Raw genomic sequence first — 15,743 nt, 5'->3', positions numbered from 1 at the left:
TTAGTTTGGTAACAAATAAAAGCTGAGTAGACAGGAAAAGGCAAAGGACTCTATCAGTGTCAAACAAAAAAAAACATCAGTAAAAAAAAAAATGGTTGGTCATTTAGGGGCATCTCTTGTGTTGCCAGGGCTGCATTATGCTTTAAATTCATGAACAAGCTGGCTAGTTCCCCAGGGGCTCTATGCTATTGGCTATATCCAAGTACTGCAACAGTCAATCGAGCCAAGACAAAGCAAATGAAATAAGACTCTGTCAAAATGAAGCCATTGTTTTGAGCAGGACAGTCACTGCGTCTGATCTGCCTTGTCTTTTATTAAACTATCAAATTGATACGGTCAGTGACATATATGATGCAAATAATTGTTTGGACACTGAATGTAATGAGTTTTGGTCAGGGTTGGCTAAAACTGAGAAGCTGCAATTTTTTGCCAACCTCCGAGTCAGAGCTCAAAGTTGCAACTTTCAACTTTCCCTTAGATGTGGAGCGCGATGTTCACAAAGTGGTGCAGGCCGTAGTGAAGCAGAGCTGCGCTGCGTCGCTTTCAGGATGAGGTGGATATAACACAGAGCAGCAAAACAAAAAAATGATCAAATAAAGATCAGCTTTATTTAGGCAATAATTATTGATATATGGCCTGACTGCCCTGATATCAATCCGTAGGATCCGCTCTGGACATTTTCTAATACCAAAAATAAATGTCAATGTCTTTTTGGCATATTGCATAATACTCCAATATCCTGGCAATAAATAAAATGGAACGATGACTGGTCATCCTTCAATCTGGAGGCTTGTAAACAGATGCTACAGTGTAACATCTTGAGCTGCTGCCAGCTACACACGTGTCAGAAATGATCAAAGACAGTGATTTTTTTCCCCGAACCCAATGTTCCCCACATAGTATTTGATGAGTCGTGTCATAAATGAACTTTTATGTCGGTAAAACCCCGTACAGAAATGTGTATGCTTCCTTCTGCCATCGCCAGGGCTCTTATCAGAAGCTTGTATTTCTACATTGATGTTGGAATATTGGAACTCGCAATCAAAAGGGTCTGCGTCCTCTGTCTCCCCCCCCCCCCCCCATCTACAACGAGACAGAATGTGTGTCTTTCTTTCTAGTGTGGAACGCAACGTGTGAAGTGTCACGCAATGTCATTTTTTTCCTCCTCCTCGTATCCCTTCTCTTCCATTTTTGAGACAATCACCTGCACAAATGCTTTGTCTTCTTGTGTCAGCAGGCAATGCTGGGGTATTGTTCTTTCTGGAGGGAAACATCATTGCGAATCGCACGCCACTCATTTCCGCTGGTAAACACTGTGAATGGCACTCATCAGGAAACCAATCCCACACTGACATCTGTCTGTGCTGCTGTGCTTCTGTCAGTCACGCCCCGCTGACAATTTTTATAAGATCAGCCAAGATGATGTCATGTGAGCTTTTTGCCTTACAATTTTCTCGTCGGGGCTCAAAATTTGGAATCTGCCTACAGTTGTTTTGAATTTAAACATATTATTCAGAACAATGACACCGTTGTGTGGTAAGGTTTAGGCAAAAATAAAGAAAGAAAAAGCATTGTGCTGAAGGTTAGATAAACATCATGGTTTTGGTTAAATGTCACCAGTCACTTGTGGTGTCCTGCTGCAATCCACTGTTGACCTGTGGTGATAATCTTTCCTGATTAGTATCTGCTGTGAGTGTAAGCATAACAACAACAGTCTGAACACTTTATTTACCACAAGTGGATACTGTAACAGAGAGAGCAAATTAAACATGTCTTCTGGAACACATTTTCCCAGTACATTCGTTATGAACATTTTGCAGCATGTCAGTTGATTTATATGGCATCACACAGGCAGACAGCCCTACAGTGAGCTCTTCCTGCAATGAGTTTGTCTTGGATAATGGACATCAATTATTATAAGTATAATTAATCCCATCATTGATGAACATCAGTGTTTCCCCTACATGCATTCTGTTTTTGTCTTATCTATAGATGGGAACAGAAACCTGGTGTTGTCTCTAATTCATGGAGCCTGTCCATAACATCCAACATAAAATACTCTGCTAAAATGAATTTTTCATGAAAAGTTTCATGAGAGTGATATAAGTCAGGACTTCCGCCCGAGGGTTCTTGGACATTTATGCAGTTTTACATGCTCATTTACGTTCATTCATTGTTATGTGTTCTAATTATTGTTCTGTTATGTTATTCATTTTCTCTGTGTTGTTTTTGTTCATTCATACAAAAGGCTCAGGTGGCGACACCAAGGGGTGTAGCAACAAATTCTGGACCCTATACATAAACAGTCTCTGTACCCCTTTTTCCCCCAGTGCTACGCCCGTGGTGACACCATTCGTGAAAAGTGGGATTGGGGTTTATGGCAACCCTCCTCCGTCCACTAGAGAGAGCATATCACCTGGCATTTTCCTATTATGTAGAATTAACTCAAGAGAAGAAAGCAAACGTTCCCAACAGAGCTACATCTAGCAAGTTAACTAGCGAATGCTAAGTGGGTGGCAACCGTAGAAGATGGTGAGATGAGATGAGTCTGCTGGGAATATCAACATTTTACTCATGTCATAAAACTCTGAAGAAAAACTCTACACAACTGACAATATGGTAACTTTCTACGGGAAAAAAAATAGAAGACTTCCATGGGCTCTACCATTTCTGAAAATGTCAGTAAACACATCACCACTCGTGAACTCTGAGCTTCAAGAAAATTCCGCGGCGCGAGGTAATGAACACCACCAGATGGGGGCATTCGAATGGACGGCAGACATGACCCCATTAGAAGGCAGCAACACTGGACTGGCAAGTGGTGGTCCGACAGACTGACATTGTTATCCCTAGGGCAAATAAATACAAACTAATAATATAAATAATAACAATAATATGATCCTGGTAAAATTCCTTGTGTGTGGAGACACTACATACTGTATGACAGTGTTTCTCAAGGGGCCGTTCAGGGGATGAGGGGGGGCACTCCCCCCTCCCCCTTGGGCGTTTGTTTTAAGACAAGTTTACACTTTAAACTTCTTGCATAGAACTGTGGTCTGCAACATTAAAAACCTTCCAGTTTACGCCGCTGCAACTGGACGAGTTGTATCATCGTAACTCTTCTTCTCTTCTGTGTGGCGCAGCTCCATGCTGCCTTCACGGCAGCAGGACATCAAATTTCATTTTATATGAACTCAAGTGCTGCAGCGTCATGAAGCGGCCTTGTCTTGTCGCGAACTTTAAAGTCTTCATTGAACATTGTTGTCATGTGAAGTCCACTGCTCTCTGTCAGCTCACTTCATTCATTCTTCATCATCTCTTCTTGCTGGGTTCGCAAATTAGAAGTTACTGATTGGCTGCTATTTGTGATACCTAATTAAAGTTTGACTGTTTAATTTCTAGTCATCTGATTGGCTGTTGTTACCTAATTAAAGTTTGAATGTCAAACTTCTAAAGGTTGCATTTTTTTAAAAACACCTGTAAATATAGCTTTTTTTTGCTTATAAAGGATCCCCATTAGTATAATATCATTTCTATTCACAAGGCTCTTTTGTTCCCAAGGAAACTTGAGTTAGTGGGATTTTTTTGATGATTCGGGGGGGGGGCAGTGGCCCGAAAAACGTTGAAAAACACTTCTGTATGAGAAGGCATCACTGTGGCAACTTCTCACTGTAACTAACAGCCAGTGAAGGAAAGCAGCAGTAATGTGAAGAGGAGAGACACCGACTGACACGTTTGAGGGCGTACATTCACAACCCATCCGCTTTAATGAGTCTTAATGGCTCCAATGGATCCATATTGCATTGTCCCCTGGATAAACTGTTTTCCCCCAACCATACATCTTCTGGTCCTTTTAGTGGCCGGCAGCCAGGGGTTCAGTGGACACTGCTGAGTAATTGATGTAGTCCCCATTGACTTGAAATGGGGACGGAGTCTTGCAGTGCACAAAATAAAGGTGAGGCTTCAATTGACAGGGTACATATATTAGGCAAACGACCACAGAGGCTGTTCATTTACGGGCTGCTGCTCTCTGCACAGCTCCTACTTCTGTCACCCTCCCTGATGGACGATTTATTGGCACAGACTGTGGAGGCTTCGGCGTCTCCCATCATTCAACAGCGAGATGGCGACGGGATGTATTTACTGCGAGGGAATCTGACAACTCCTCAGTTTACATTTCATTAATTAAATGCGGGCACAAATTAGGTGGTTCCGCCGTATGTCGTTCACATGGGTTTTTATTATCCACATTTCATCCATGTTTCCTCGTGTCACTTGTCACATTTCGCATTTCGGTGCCTTTGCTCGAGTTCCCGACACCATGTGCAGTGTGGGAGGTTTAAATGATGCGCCCTGGAAAAAACAAATAGACACACACACACACACACAAAAAACAAAACAAGAATCAAATGCCGAGGCAGGCTACACAGCCAATTTGAAATCTCTCCGAAAATGTGCTTTAACTCGGGGAGAAAGCTGCTCACTTCAGTTGCTGTACTAACAGACACAAACACTATCCTCCGAGGGAACAGTCCATTATCGCGGGTGACAGACATGAAAAGCAACCGTGAGGAACTGGCAAGGGGAAATGCCACTCTGTGGGGGAAAATAAAACATTTAAGATTTTGTCTCACGGTGACAATTTTCTTTGGCTGCCCAAAAACATCTAGCCCTTTCATTAGTGAAACTCAGAGAAATGTCAAGTTTGATAACCCAGTATCTTTCCTGTTGATAATAACACAAACACAAATGCGGCATATCGGGCTCTCTGGCTCTGGACGCCCGTATAATACTTTTGAAGAGTGATTCTGTTGCTTCGTTTGCCACTCCTCTTGTGTGCGACAGTATACGTTTGGAAGTCCTTTCTTTCTGCAACAGGAGCAGTCTCAAACCACGTGGCAACCCACTGGCATATCTTCAATGTTTTTTCGCCTCTCAACAAAACATGTTGCCAGTGTCTAAAATGAAATTATTCAGTTTGTTTCTCTCCTTTTATCTTCCCAACGTCTGTCCTCGAGTTCCTTTTCTCCCCTTTCTTACTCTGTGACTTTGAGAATAAATTCCGATTGAAGCTGAACAAAGGGATATCAGCGTGATGTAATCTGACTTTTATCAGACTGTATTGTCACAACACTAATTGCAACAGGGACATGTCTCTGGTACGGTTTGCACGAGCTCGTATTGGCCAGAAATTTAACAATATCACCCCTTTTAGGATGTTAAAGAGGTAATATTTGCTTTGTAAGTGATAAAGAATTGCCAGATCTAAGTGGGCGCAGACCCCGGAGGGGTGTAACAGCCCGTGTTAACAGCACCATCTGGCCAATGGTCATTAAAGTTGTTCTTTGTTAAATGTAATTATAATGCACTTCAAAGAAATGGCTATTTGAGGAGATGATGATATTTTGGAGTAAATATTTGGGAACCAATAAATGAAGAGATGGCCGAGGTGGCGCAGGGCTGGCGCTCGGCAATTCGGAGGGAGGGGGGAACAGCTGCAAGCATTCCTGTCATGGTCCTGAACATCTGAGCCTATAGAGAAGCCGCGCATGACTCACGCCGCTCAATTCTTTCCGTGGGAAGCGCAGTGCCGACACAATTAGAACATGCGCGCACACACACGTGCAGAGCTTCTTGGCTCCTCTTCAGGATGCGAGGCGCCAACACGACAGAACCGGCCCAAACCAGCTGGGGCCTCACGCCTAAATCATAGTTGACTGGACTTGTGTCCTGTCAGGCCGCAGATTGCGCAGCTTCGACCCCACAATTCCACCAAGTTCAAATGAAAACGAGGCCTCAGTCAACAGATTAAAGCCTGGCATCATTCATTGTAAATCTTCCTCATGCCTATGTTAAAGGGATAGTTCAGTGATTTTGAAGTGGGGTTGTATGAGTTAGTTATGCATAGTTAATATGTCACCTTATGGAGATGGTGATCAGCGATGTGATTCAACGGAGTTTGGAGGAGAAGCGGTAGAAGCAAAAGTCACATCCACACCGTTGCAGAGGGGACGACGGAAATAAATATTTTTTCGCCACATTTTTAAAGGCCTACTTTAACTTTGAGCCGAACAGCTGATTTGAGGAGTGATACTGCACCAGCGTGAGTTGGCGCAGTAAAACATGGCCGAAGTACGCTTGATAAAAAAGTGCTAACTTAAACGTTTGTCTGGTGGCAAACTGAAGCAGTGAAAAAAATACTTACTTTAACGTACAATTGAACGGATATATTTATTCATAAATTATATATTCATATTTTTTAGGAAAGGCTTTTAAATGTGGCGAAAAATATATTTTTCGGTGGTTCCCACTGCAAGAGTGGGACTCAGACTTACGCTACTTCCACTTCTCCTCCAAACTCTGTTAAATTACATTGCTGGTCACATATTAACTATGCACAAGTAACTCGTACAACCCCACTTCAAAATCACTGAACTATCCCTTTAAAACAAACGCTGCAGATTCATATCTCGCTGGAGGAAACTGTCTGTTGTGCGCACAGGGCGAGTACTCATGTGAGGTGTGTGTCGTGTGGAAATGTCGACGTGTAGGAGGGGGTGGTTCAGTCACCGGGGGATCCCACGGCTCAGCCTGACACGCTTGTGACAGTTAAAGAATGGTTGGTCCAAGGATTATTGGATGGATGACAGAGCAGAGCAAAAACAGCATGGTAATCTGCCAAGAATTGGAATATATTTATATTGTTCTAAGATCAGAATCTGTTACTTTCCCAACGGCCACTAATTCCAGACTTGTTGACTTTGGGAATCTGCGGCTCCAAATATTAACCAGCAATTGTAATTTATAAACCCAACATCCCCCCTTCCTCTCACTATTCCCACATGGAAAGTGTACACCCCACATTTTTCTACCTGTAGAAGAGACATTCCAATACAGAGCATTTGACATGAAGGCCAAATTCAAGACAATTAAATTTAAAAAAAGAAAATCCCTGAGGCTTACCTCTCGGTGAGTGGTGCTTCCATACGATGGTGGCCTCGGGTCGACCCACCGCCAGACACATGAGATTAATGTTGCTGCCCTCGTTCACTGTGATGTCCTTTGATATGTTGGTGATCCTGGCGGGTACTGGGGGGAGAGAGAGGGAGAGAATCATGATTGATGCTTCTGAGCTTAATTAATGACACGTGAGCAAAAGGGGGGCTCGCTGCTCCACGTGATCAGAACAGTGATGAGGTTAAAAATAACCCCCGGGTTGGGGACTCAATTAGTATGAAATTAGCTGACAAATTTGACAATCCTCTGGCTCGCTGTGGCGTTATACATGATTGATTCTCTTCTTCTTCGTGCATCTTTGCCAAACTGCTCATTAGACAAGCATCAGACTGATTCGGAGTAAGACATGATTTCATCTGTTGGACTGGACCAGTGCAATCTGTGTGTGTGTGTGTGTGTGTTCTTTATTAAGAATACCCAGTGAGATTGCAGCCTCAAATCAAAGGTCAAAAGTTTTCCCCCTCACTGTAACTTTACTCACGTCTTGGCAACTTGAACTTTAATAGCAAGAGACAGGGAGTTTACAGAAGAGGACTTTTGACTTAGATTGAGGAAAAGTCAGAATATTCCCTTTTGTACATTTTGTTCAATTTCTCAATTTGATGCTGTTGTTTCAGTGTCCCTGAATGTTACATTTTAATGGTTTTTAGGGTATTTTAATTCTGGACTTACAGTATAAAGGGTCAGCTCAGTGAATACAGCTGAGTGCGTAAGTTTATTGCAACTCCTGTTTTCCATAATAAATGACAAATAATAAAAATAATAATGTCATATTGGTTTCATTGGTGTCATCAGTGGGACTCGATTTCTTTTCTCCTATGTAAACGTCAGAGCAGTTGCCATGGTTCCCTGTGCGATCAATAAGCCGCTGCTCAATCCCTGCATGTCAACTGGACAAATATCAATTAATTAGTCTGCTTTGAAATCATTGAACTCGTTAATGGTAAAACATGCACACCAAAAACACTATGTAAATAATACATCAAAAAATAAAGTGGAAAAATGTTTTTTTCAAATTTTGATTATAAATAAAAGTAATGGTCATCACGTGTGGTCTGTGTCAGCGGATGTGCTCCTCCGCGTCCAATTGACTTTTGGATTTATTGGTTTAATTACCATGTTCTCCCAAAGCCTGGCTGTTTAAGTAGCACACATAAACTTGCTGTTAACATGGCACCAGTATTTCACTTACTAAAATGATTCAGTTAAAGTAATAACAACTACCCACAACACTGTCGCCTCTGTTTTCAATTTCATATTAAATAAAGCATGTAATCTACGTTTAAGTAATTTCTTGTGGTGTTCGCCCCATGTCTCTTTAACACATTATGGATGCACCCATTCACAAAACTGGATAACATCAACACAACCGATGACATTATGATTAGTATTATGTGAAAGACAATTACATGCAACATTTATTCCATATAATTACAAAGACCAATGCTGAGTTGAGCCAATTAATATCATACTCCTTTAATGCCGGCTGGCTTGTGTTTCCTTTGACACATAAAACTTCCTCGGCAACCACGGGAACATGGTGCTAGAAATAACCATAAAAATATATCATGTTCTAAAGAAGCTTTACATCTCATTATTCACATCTCTCTCTCTCTCTTCTAATCGGTTGACTGGGGGTTTGTTCAGTGATCCAATCAGAGACCACAATCTCAATAAGCCAATCATATTTTTAGACTTTAAATTAGGGATGTTCCGAACAAGTTGTTTTGCCGCCGATCCGGATCTGAGTCAGCATCAGTTTCCATTCGTAAAAAAAAATAAGCTTATGCATTGAGTCTATATTGTCCTATCAGCCCCCCAAGCGCAGAGCAGAAATGCCCCTCGCAAGTATGAGTGATTTACACTCAAGGTGTTGATCTGCGCGAGTTTTGAAACTAAATAAACGCCATTGTCACTGTAGTGAGATATATGGATGTCCTTGAACGCACCTCGCGAGTATATAACGCGGTTGGGAGACATGTACCATGGCTAATTCCAAATGCAAACAGTTGTATAAATATGATGTTAAGACCAACTCAACTGTGTGGTGATTAACGTGAGGGTCACGTGCTTCGGGCTCAGACCTGCTTGCAGCTGACATGGAACAAAGGGTCGGGCCTAGCTATGGGCTCAATGAGGCCAATCCCGATCAGTTAAAAAATGCCTCGATCGTCCCCGATACCGACCGCTGACATCAGATCGGGACATCCCTGACTTTAAATCTGTTCTCCTCTCACTTCAGCACATTCACATCTTAGTCTACAGTCTATATCCCATCACACCTCCACCACCAGTGACGTGGCTTCCTGTACCACACATCGCCCCACCCCTCTTCACACGAGGACATCACTAGCATGGGGATTACATTTCGTGCGACTTTCAATTTCAGTCTCCCCTTATTCAAATGAGAAATGGACGACATTTATACGGCTTTTCGGGGTCTTGTCGAAAACTCAAAGCGCTTTACAGTACAAGTCACATTCACACACATTCATACAGCGCTGCTGTTTACCGCGCTTTGTCTGTCACATTCATAAACCCCCGGAATTCGGGGTTGAGTTCACTTGCCCAAGGACACTTCTGCATGCGCCGACCCTCTGGTTGGAGGACAACCATCCCTACCTCGTAAGCCACAGCCATACCTTATTAAAAAAATTGCCTTTCTAAGAGGACAAACTCACACAGTGTGTCCGTGAAGTGATTATTTCATTATCAGGATTCTGACAAACATTGATTTTTACTGATGGCAGAAATATGTATTTTTTTCTTTCTTTTATTTAGGATTTTTTCCTCCCCTCAGACTGCGCCAATCTTCCGTTTTTTTCATCTACATTTTCAATTTTAAGGTTCATTGCCGGTGGGTTACCACACCCAACAGTGGTGTCACTGTGGGCTGACACACCCTGGAGTGGGCGTCCTCATCACTGGAGCAACATGGAAGTCAGCCAGATATAGAGAACGAAATGAAATGTCTTCCTTTTGTGTTTTGTTTTGTCACCCGCAGACTATTTTGCTATTTAGTTCACCAAAGTGTCTACAATGCAAACTCTCCTTTCCAACGTAAAAAAAAGGAAATAGGAAGCTTCCAACACCTGCATACAAAGTATTAGTGGGGAAGTGCAGTGCTGTGTTTCTTTCAAAGTCGCAAAATTGTGATGACAAAGGTGATAGCAATAATTTAGCAAATTGCCATGACATGGCACACAGTTTGTTTTTTTGTCAGTTTTCTAAAAAGAGAGACTGACGTCTCCTCTGCCAACATAATGTTCTCTCTGCTGTTTGAAACACAACACACAAGTGTCTTTATTTGTGTTTGTAAACTAACTCATTTTTTTTTTTCATATTATCAAACATTCACCATAGGGGGACCAGTATAAAGACTGATGATACAGCGAGCTTGAGAAAAAAATGGAAGAGGAGATGATCATTGAATACAATAGCACACGTCAGAAAAGAATATATGGACGCGGTCAGCGTGTGTCAAAGTGGCTTTTTCAGCTTCACCTATAGCTCAAAGAGATCGTCATCCTTAGTCATAAGGCGATATCTCATAATGTTCTTCTGAACCAGAACACAAATTGTTCTCCGAACAGACTCGCACATTCTGTTAAGAACATCTCGGACCATGCAAAGAGAGAGGTGCTGGGATATCAGCACACAGACGGCGCTGAAGTTGTCCACGTCCTCTGTGAGATGGAACACTCAGCAGCTGGTATAGCTTAGTGGGTTACACTTTGGTACAGACGGTCATGGTTCGATTCCAGGACATCCCAGTGTGGGCCCTTAGGCAAGGCCCTCGATGCTACCTGCCTTGTTGCCCGTCAGCAAAATGAATGTAATGTAATGTAACTTAGAAAATGTTCTCAGTGGCTCTTCTGGCCCTGCTGCCAAAAAAACAGCTTCATGTCGATGGTTTTGTGTTTTAGGACTAATAAGGGTAACAGTCACTCAGCATCCAGAAGGTCACCACGTGATTCTCAAACTGCTTTGAAAACCGAAACTGGAGTAGTGTTGTGTATGCCGTGCCAAACAGAAGCCGTTTCTGATCTGCTCCGTGCAGAAGGCCCTGCAGGGCAGCTGCTGAACGAGCCAGTAGACTCCCTGCCAAACCCGCATGGTTGCAGAATGCGGTGGAGGGGCTGTTTTGCACGACCGTCTTCAGTTTACACAAATTAGACTAATGCCACAGAACTAATGTGGTAATGATTCATTGAAGGTAAAATGCAACATGTGGTGCCTTTGAGAGGCTCTAAGTGCTGAGGGACGGGCCGCGGCGGTTTGAGGAACGCAGCGGGCACCACTTCCCCAGCCGCGCTGACCTCCGACAGAGATGAATGAACAAGCATCTGTGTGCCGAGCGGGCGAGGGCTCCTCCAGCTTGATAATGCCAGTGGGCCAGGTGATTAAAAAACACGGCTCCCGTGTCGCAGGAGCTGCTGCTGGATGTGCCCGGGGGCCGAGGGACACGTCAGTCTTCAGTGTCGGCACAGCCAAGGCGTTACAGCCAGTAATTAATTAGAAAACGGAATCAAGCGGTTGCCCAAAGAGGAAACGGATTCTCTGCCTGGGTGTTTATTTAACATCAGGGCGGATGTGACTGCATTTCTTTGTAAAATATATATATATATATATATATATTAGTGCTGTCAATAGATTAAAAAAAAAAAAGGTAATCTAATCTAATTTATTAATCGCACAATTTGCTGTGATTTATCGCGGTTAATCAAATTTTTTTTGTTTGTAATACTGGATATTTAAATGTAAAATTATGGATTTAAGGTAGAATCAACACAAAGTAAGTATTTAAATTCAAATGCTATTCTTTAATAGCATCTTTTTAACTTTTGAGCACAGATTCTCTCCTGGGAACTACAGATTTCCAATAAAATCATCAAGACGTATCCAGATATCTATCAGCTAAACATCTGGACACGTCAGGGAACCATGTCCTGTGTGAGAGATGTGTGATGTGACAGGCAGTGAGTGTGTCAACCTGGAAACCACAACAGTCCTCACTCATATTCTCTGCCTTTTCCGTGTACGCGGGGCTTTTTTCTGTCATCTTGAGCGTTTTCACTACCTCGAGCTGACTTTAATGCGGAACCACATTAACGCTTCCAGTTATTTCTCTCCCTCCGCATAACACAGAGAGCGTCCGCTCCAACTACTTCCTGTTTCTTTCAACATATAAGTGTCTTGCGACATATTGATCGCTTTGTGAAAAAGTGACAAACACTTCCTGTTTCGCGCATGTATCGCATATTTCCCCGCGTCACATTTCGTGTGTGTGTTTTCGTGACTAAACGTACTTTAAACTCCTCAAACTCCTTCCTTGTCCGTATCCATCTTTGGCCAGGATGGCTAATGGTTAACGGTTATGCGGCACACGTCATCACCCGCCACAGGAAGTAAACAAAATGCCTCATTGGCATTATATTTTATTAACACGTTAAATAGTTCACAATTAACGCAAAGATTAACTTGTTAATGTTGACAGCATTAATGTATAGATATGTAGTTTTATCTATTTTCAACTGTCACTATGTTGGTAAATGTGCCTCATTCTGGGAGAGAGGAGCAGATTCCTCGCAGAAGTGCAAAACATGTCCTATTATCTGCAGGGCATAACAGTACTGTCACAATACTATACATTGTTGTCTGTCAGAACATGAATAACACATTAATGGCTATTCTCCATTCACACAATGCCACAGCAAAGTGTGTGGTGGATCTTTTTTTTTTTTCACCAACTTTCCCTCAAAAGAATGTGAAAACATTTAAGTTTGGAAAGTTCTGCTTCCAAAGTTAGTAAGAAATGTACACATGTAATAACAGCTGAATGTATTTAAGCATTTGAAAAATAATATTTCAATATAATCGACATTATATAATTTGAGTATTCTTCTCACCGGTATTGACACATTAATAAGTAAGCTGCACATATAAGTGGATCATACGTACTGTACATACATGTGTACAGTACGTATGATGGGAATGGTAAAAGTACCGTAACTATATCAAGTCAAGATAATATGGTCCGCAAAAATGTATGTTGGTATTAATGATTCGCTATCCTCCTGTTGAGGTATCAGACTTGTTACACCTGCCATAATGTACACAGCATTTTATTGATTGTTGGTCAATTTTGTTCGGGGACAGAACAAGCGAGGCAGGTGGATCCAGACAGGCAAAAACTTATTACAAACATCCATGAGGATGATACTCTCTCCTTCTATCTGATCTCAGAACAGCACGGCTGGTTCAAGGTTTTGACGTGTCCTGTTTGCGTTTATCTCATACTTTACTGCCCTCTTGTGGCTGCAGCAGGCTATTGCCTGTGGAAGCTAGCTTGACATTAGCTGTTTCATCTCTCTATTTTTTTTATGGATAACTGTGTCGGTAAAAGGCTGGGGTTGTCAAGCTGGCGGGGGGCAGGGATTTTTTAAATGTCTGCATATTTGCATTGTGGATCAAACCTGAGATATCTGACAGGAAACCGGCTATAGCTAGCTCCAGACAACTGTGCTTGTCATGCTGCCCTTGACTAAGCTTCCACTGTTCTGAGATGAGTTATGATGTTGTATAGCCAAAGCAGATCACACAGATTCATAGGTTATATTTTTATATTTTCCATCATAACCTTTAGGTTTATTTTCTTAGTTGTGTTCATGTTGTGTTAGGATATATGTAAAAAGTATACCAATCTATTTTGATAAATATTGTTTTTTTTTGGACCACATTCTGTTCTGTAGAGGTCTACTTATTCTTAGACCAACAGATGGAGCAAACTGGAGGGAGGGTTGTAGAGCGGAACTGGGGTGTCAGGTATGACTGTGTGGCAATGGCAAAAGGGTTTACATGGCTAGGAGGTCAGGTAAGATCATGGCCCCTGAGTAGAATTTTGCTCCGGGCATCAGGTAGGTCAGGACCGGCTCTGGTCTTACTAATCACCTCGGTCAACACGTGTGACATCTCTTCCTCTCTGCTAACCAAGGTGCAGTGTTCTCAGAGCAAGCAACAGTGAGGTTCCAGAAGTGAAAATCCGACACATATTCTCCATCGACATTTTGATTATTAGCCATAATGTCGTTACCATCCAAGGTCGACTCACCACGAGCTACGAGGTTGTGAAACGATGGTATATGCAGATGTAGAAGCTACAAGTCCATTTCAAATGAACCTTGATTTAAGAAAAACATGTTTTAATTGCGATGACAATGGGAAATACTACACTACCCACAATCCTAAGGGTGGAGATCGCTGTTATTGATGAAAACACTTACTGCACCCATGAACTACATGTCTAGTGAAGCTGCATTCCATTGTACTGGGAATTCGGGCGTCAGGTTACCGTTCAATTATACCTCAGAACTCTGAGTTGGAGGTTGCAGCTTGAGCGCCTTCTAGAGTCAGAATTCCGACTCGGAGGGTCGGAGGAACCCCACCAACGCCAACTTCTGAGCTCCGAACAATGAGTTCCGACATGTAATGGAACGCAGCATGAGTTACTGTTCACTCAGATGTAGGAGAGAGATTTTCATTACAGGAGACAAAGACAGGCAGCACAAAGTCATGAGACAGGAGAGGAGGTTAAGAGAGGTTGATTTTCTCATTCGAGTGCTAAACAGCCGAATTGAGTTGTGGGTTGTTTGTAAAAAGTCAATTCTCATTGGGTGGTTACATGTTCATTATTGGTAGCCGTAATGGCAACGTGTGCCTGTCTATAACAAATCTAAATCACTGTCAGTGAATCTAGTGGAGTTAAAATGAAAATGTGTCCTTAAGCTACAGTTACTGGAGATGAACCAAACAGCAGACACAATAGTTTTGCAACAGAGGATTTCACGCAAATCCATCCGGCATCCAGTGGTCATCAAGATTTATGTGTCTGGATCAAAGAAGTGGACAGACATCTTCATGGCCATGCCACGGTCTTGGTTACAAACTATGAATCACCCTTGCAAGAAGTGGTGGGTATGAAGGTCGAGTTAGGGGGCATGGGGCTCTGCTTAGAAACGGGGGATGGCAGACTTTAAGTTGGGAGAGTCATTTCTACAAAGGAATTCAACTATCTCTTGGTCTTGTTCATAGAGGGATTGTGAAAAAGCCTGGCAGGTTGGCGGGTGCTGTGAATGGATGTAAGCATGAAGAGAAAACTGAGACTCAAGACAAAGCTTTCAAGTTACTAGTACACGCACATTTCAACCCGTATATGATCATGGGTTATGCATAATGAGCAAAAGAATGACATCACAGATGCAGGCGGAACAACTATTTTGTTTCCTTGAAAGGTTGATTGAGCTCGTCCTTAGAGACATGATGAGGAGTTCAGACAGCTCAAGGAACTCAAAGAAGTTCTTCTCCTTCACAATCAACAACATCATTGCAAATACTATTATTAACCTCATTGCATCTATAAGTGTCAGTATAATTATTGTAATCATAAGAATTAGTCTGATAGAGATTAAAGTAACTGTTGTACAACTGTTCTCTCTCTCTCCTCTTCTCTCCACTCACCAACTGATCGTTGCAGATGTTCCGGCTACAACGGAGTCTGGTTCTGTTAGAGATTTCCTCTTGTTAAAAGAGAGTTTTTTCTCCTCCTCAGTTTGAGATGCTCATTGTGGCAACTGTTGGGTTTCTCTGAAATATTGTGAGGTCTCGAGCTCACTATGTAAAGCGCCTTGAGATAATGTATGTTATGATTTGGCGCTAAACAAATAAAA

At 42.2% G+C, this 15,743-nt stretch overlaps 1 protein-coding gene across 2 annotated transcripts in view; it reads right to left on the bottom strand.

The window, feature by feature from the left end:
- Positions 1-15,743, bottom strand: part of opcml (opioid binding protein/cell adhesion molecule-like) — a 257,691-nt gene that overhangs the window by 36,512 nt on the left and 205,436 nt on the right. For both annotated transcript variants that reach the window (XM_035626940.2, XM_047330590.1), the window contains one exon: positions 6,964-7,089. In XM_035626940.2, coding sequence (XP_035482833.2) covers positions 6,964-7,089 — 126 coding nt within the window. The remainder of the gene's footprint in view (positions 1-6,963; positions 7,090-15,743) is intronic.

The sequence above is a fragment of the Scophthalmus maximus genome, chromosome 2 (genome assembly GCF_022379125.1).
Source record: "Scophthalmus maximus strain ysfricsl-2021 chromosome 2, ASM2237912v1, whole genome shotgun sequence".
Lineage (NCBI taxonomy): Eukaryota > Metazoa > Chordata > Actinopteri > Pleuronectiformes > Scophthalmidae > Scophthalmus > Scophthalmus maximus.
This window is presented reverse-complemented; position numbering and strand designations above follow the sequence as displayed.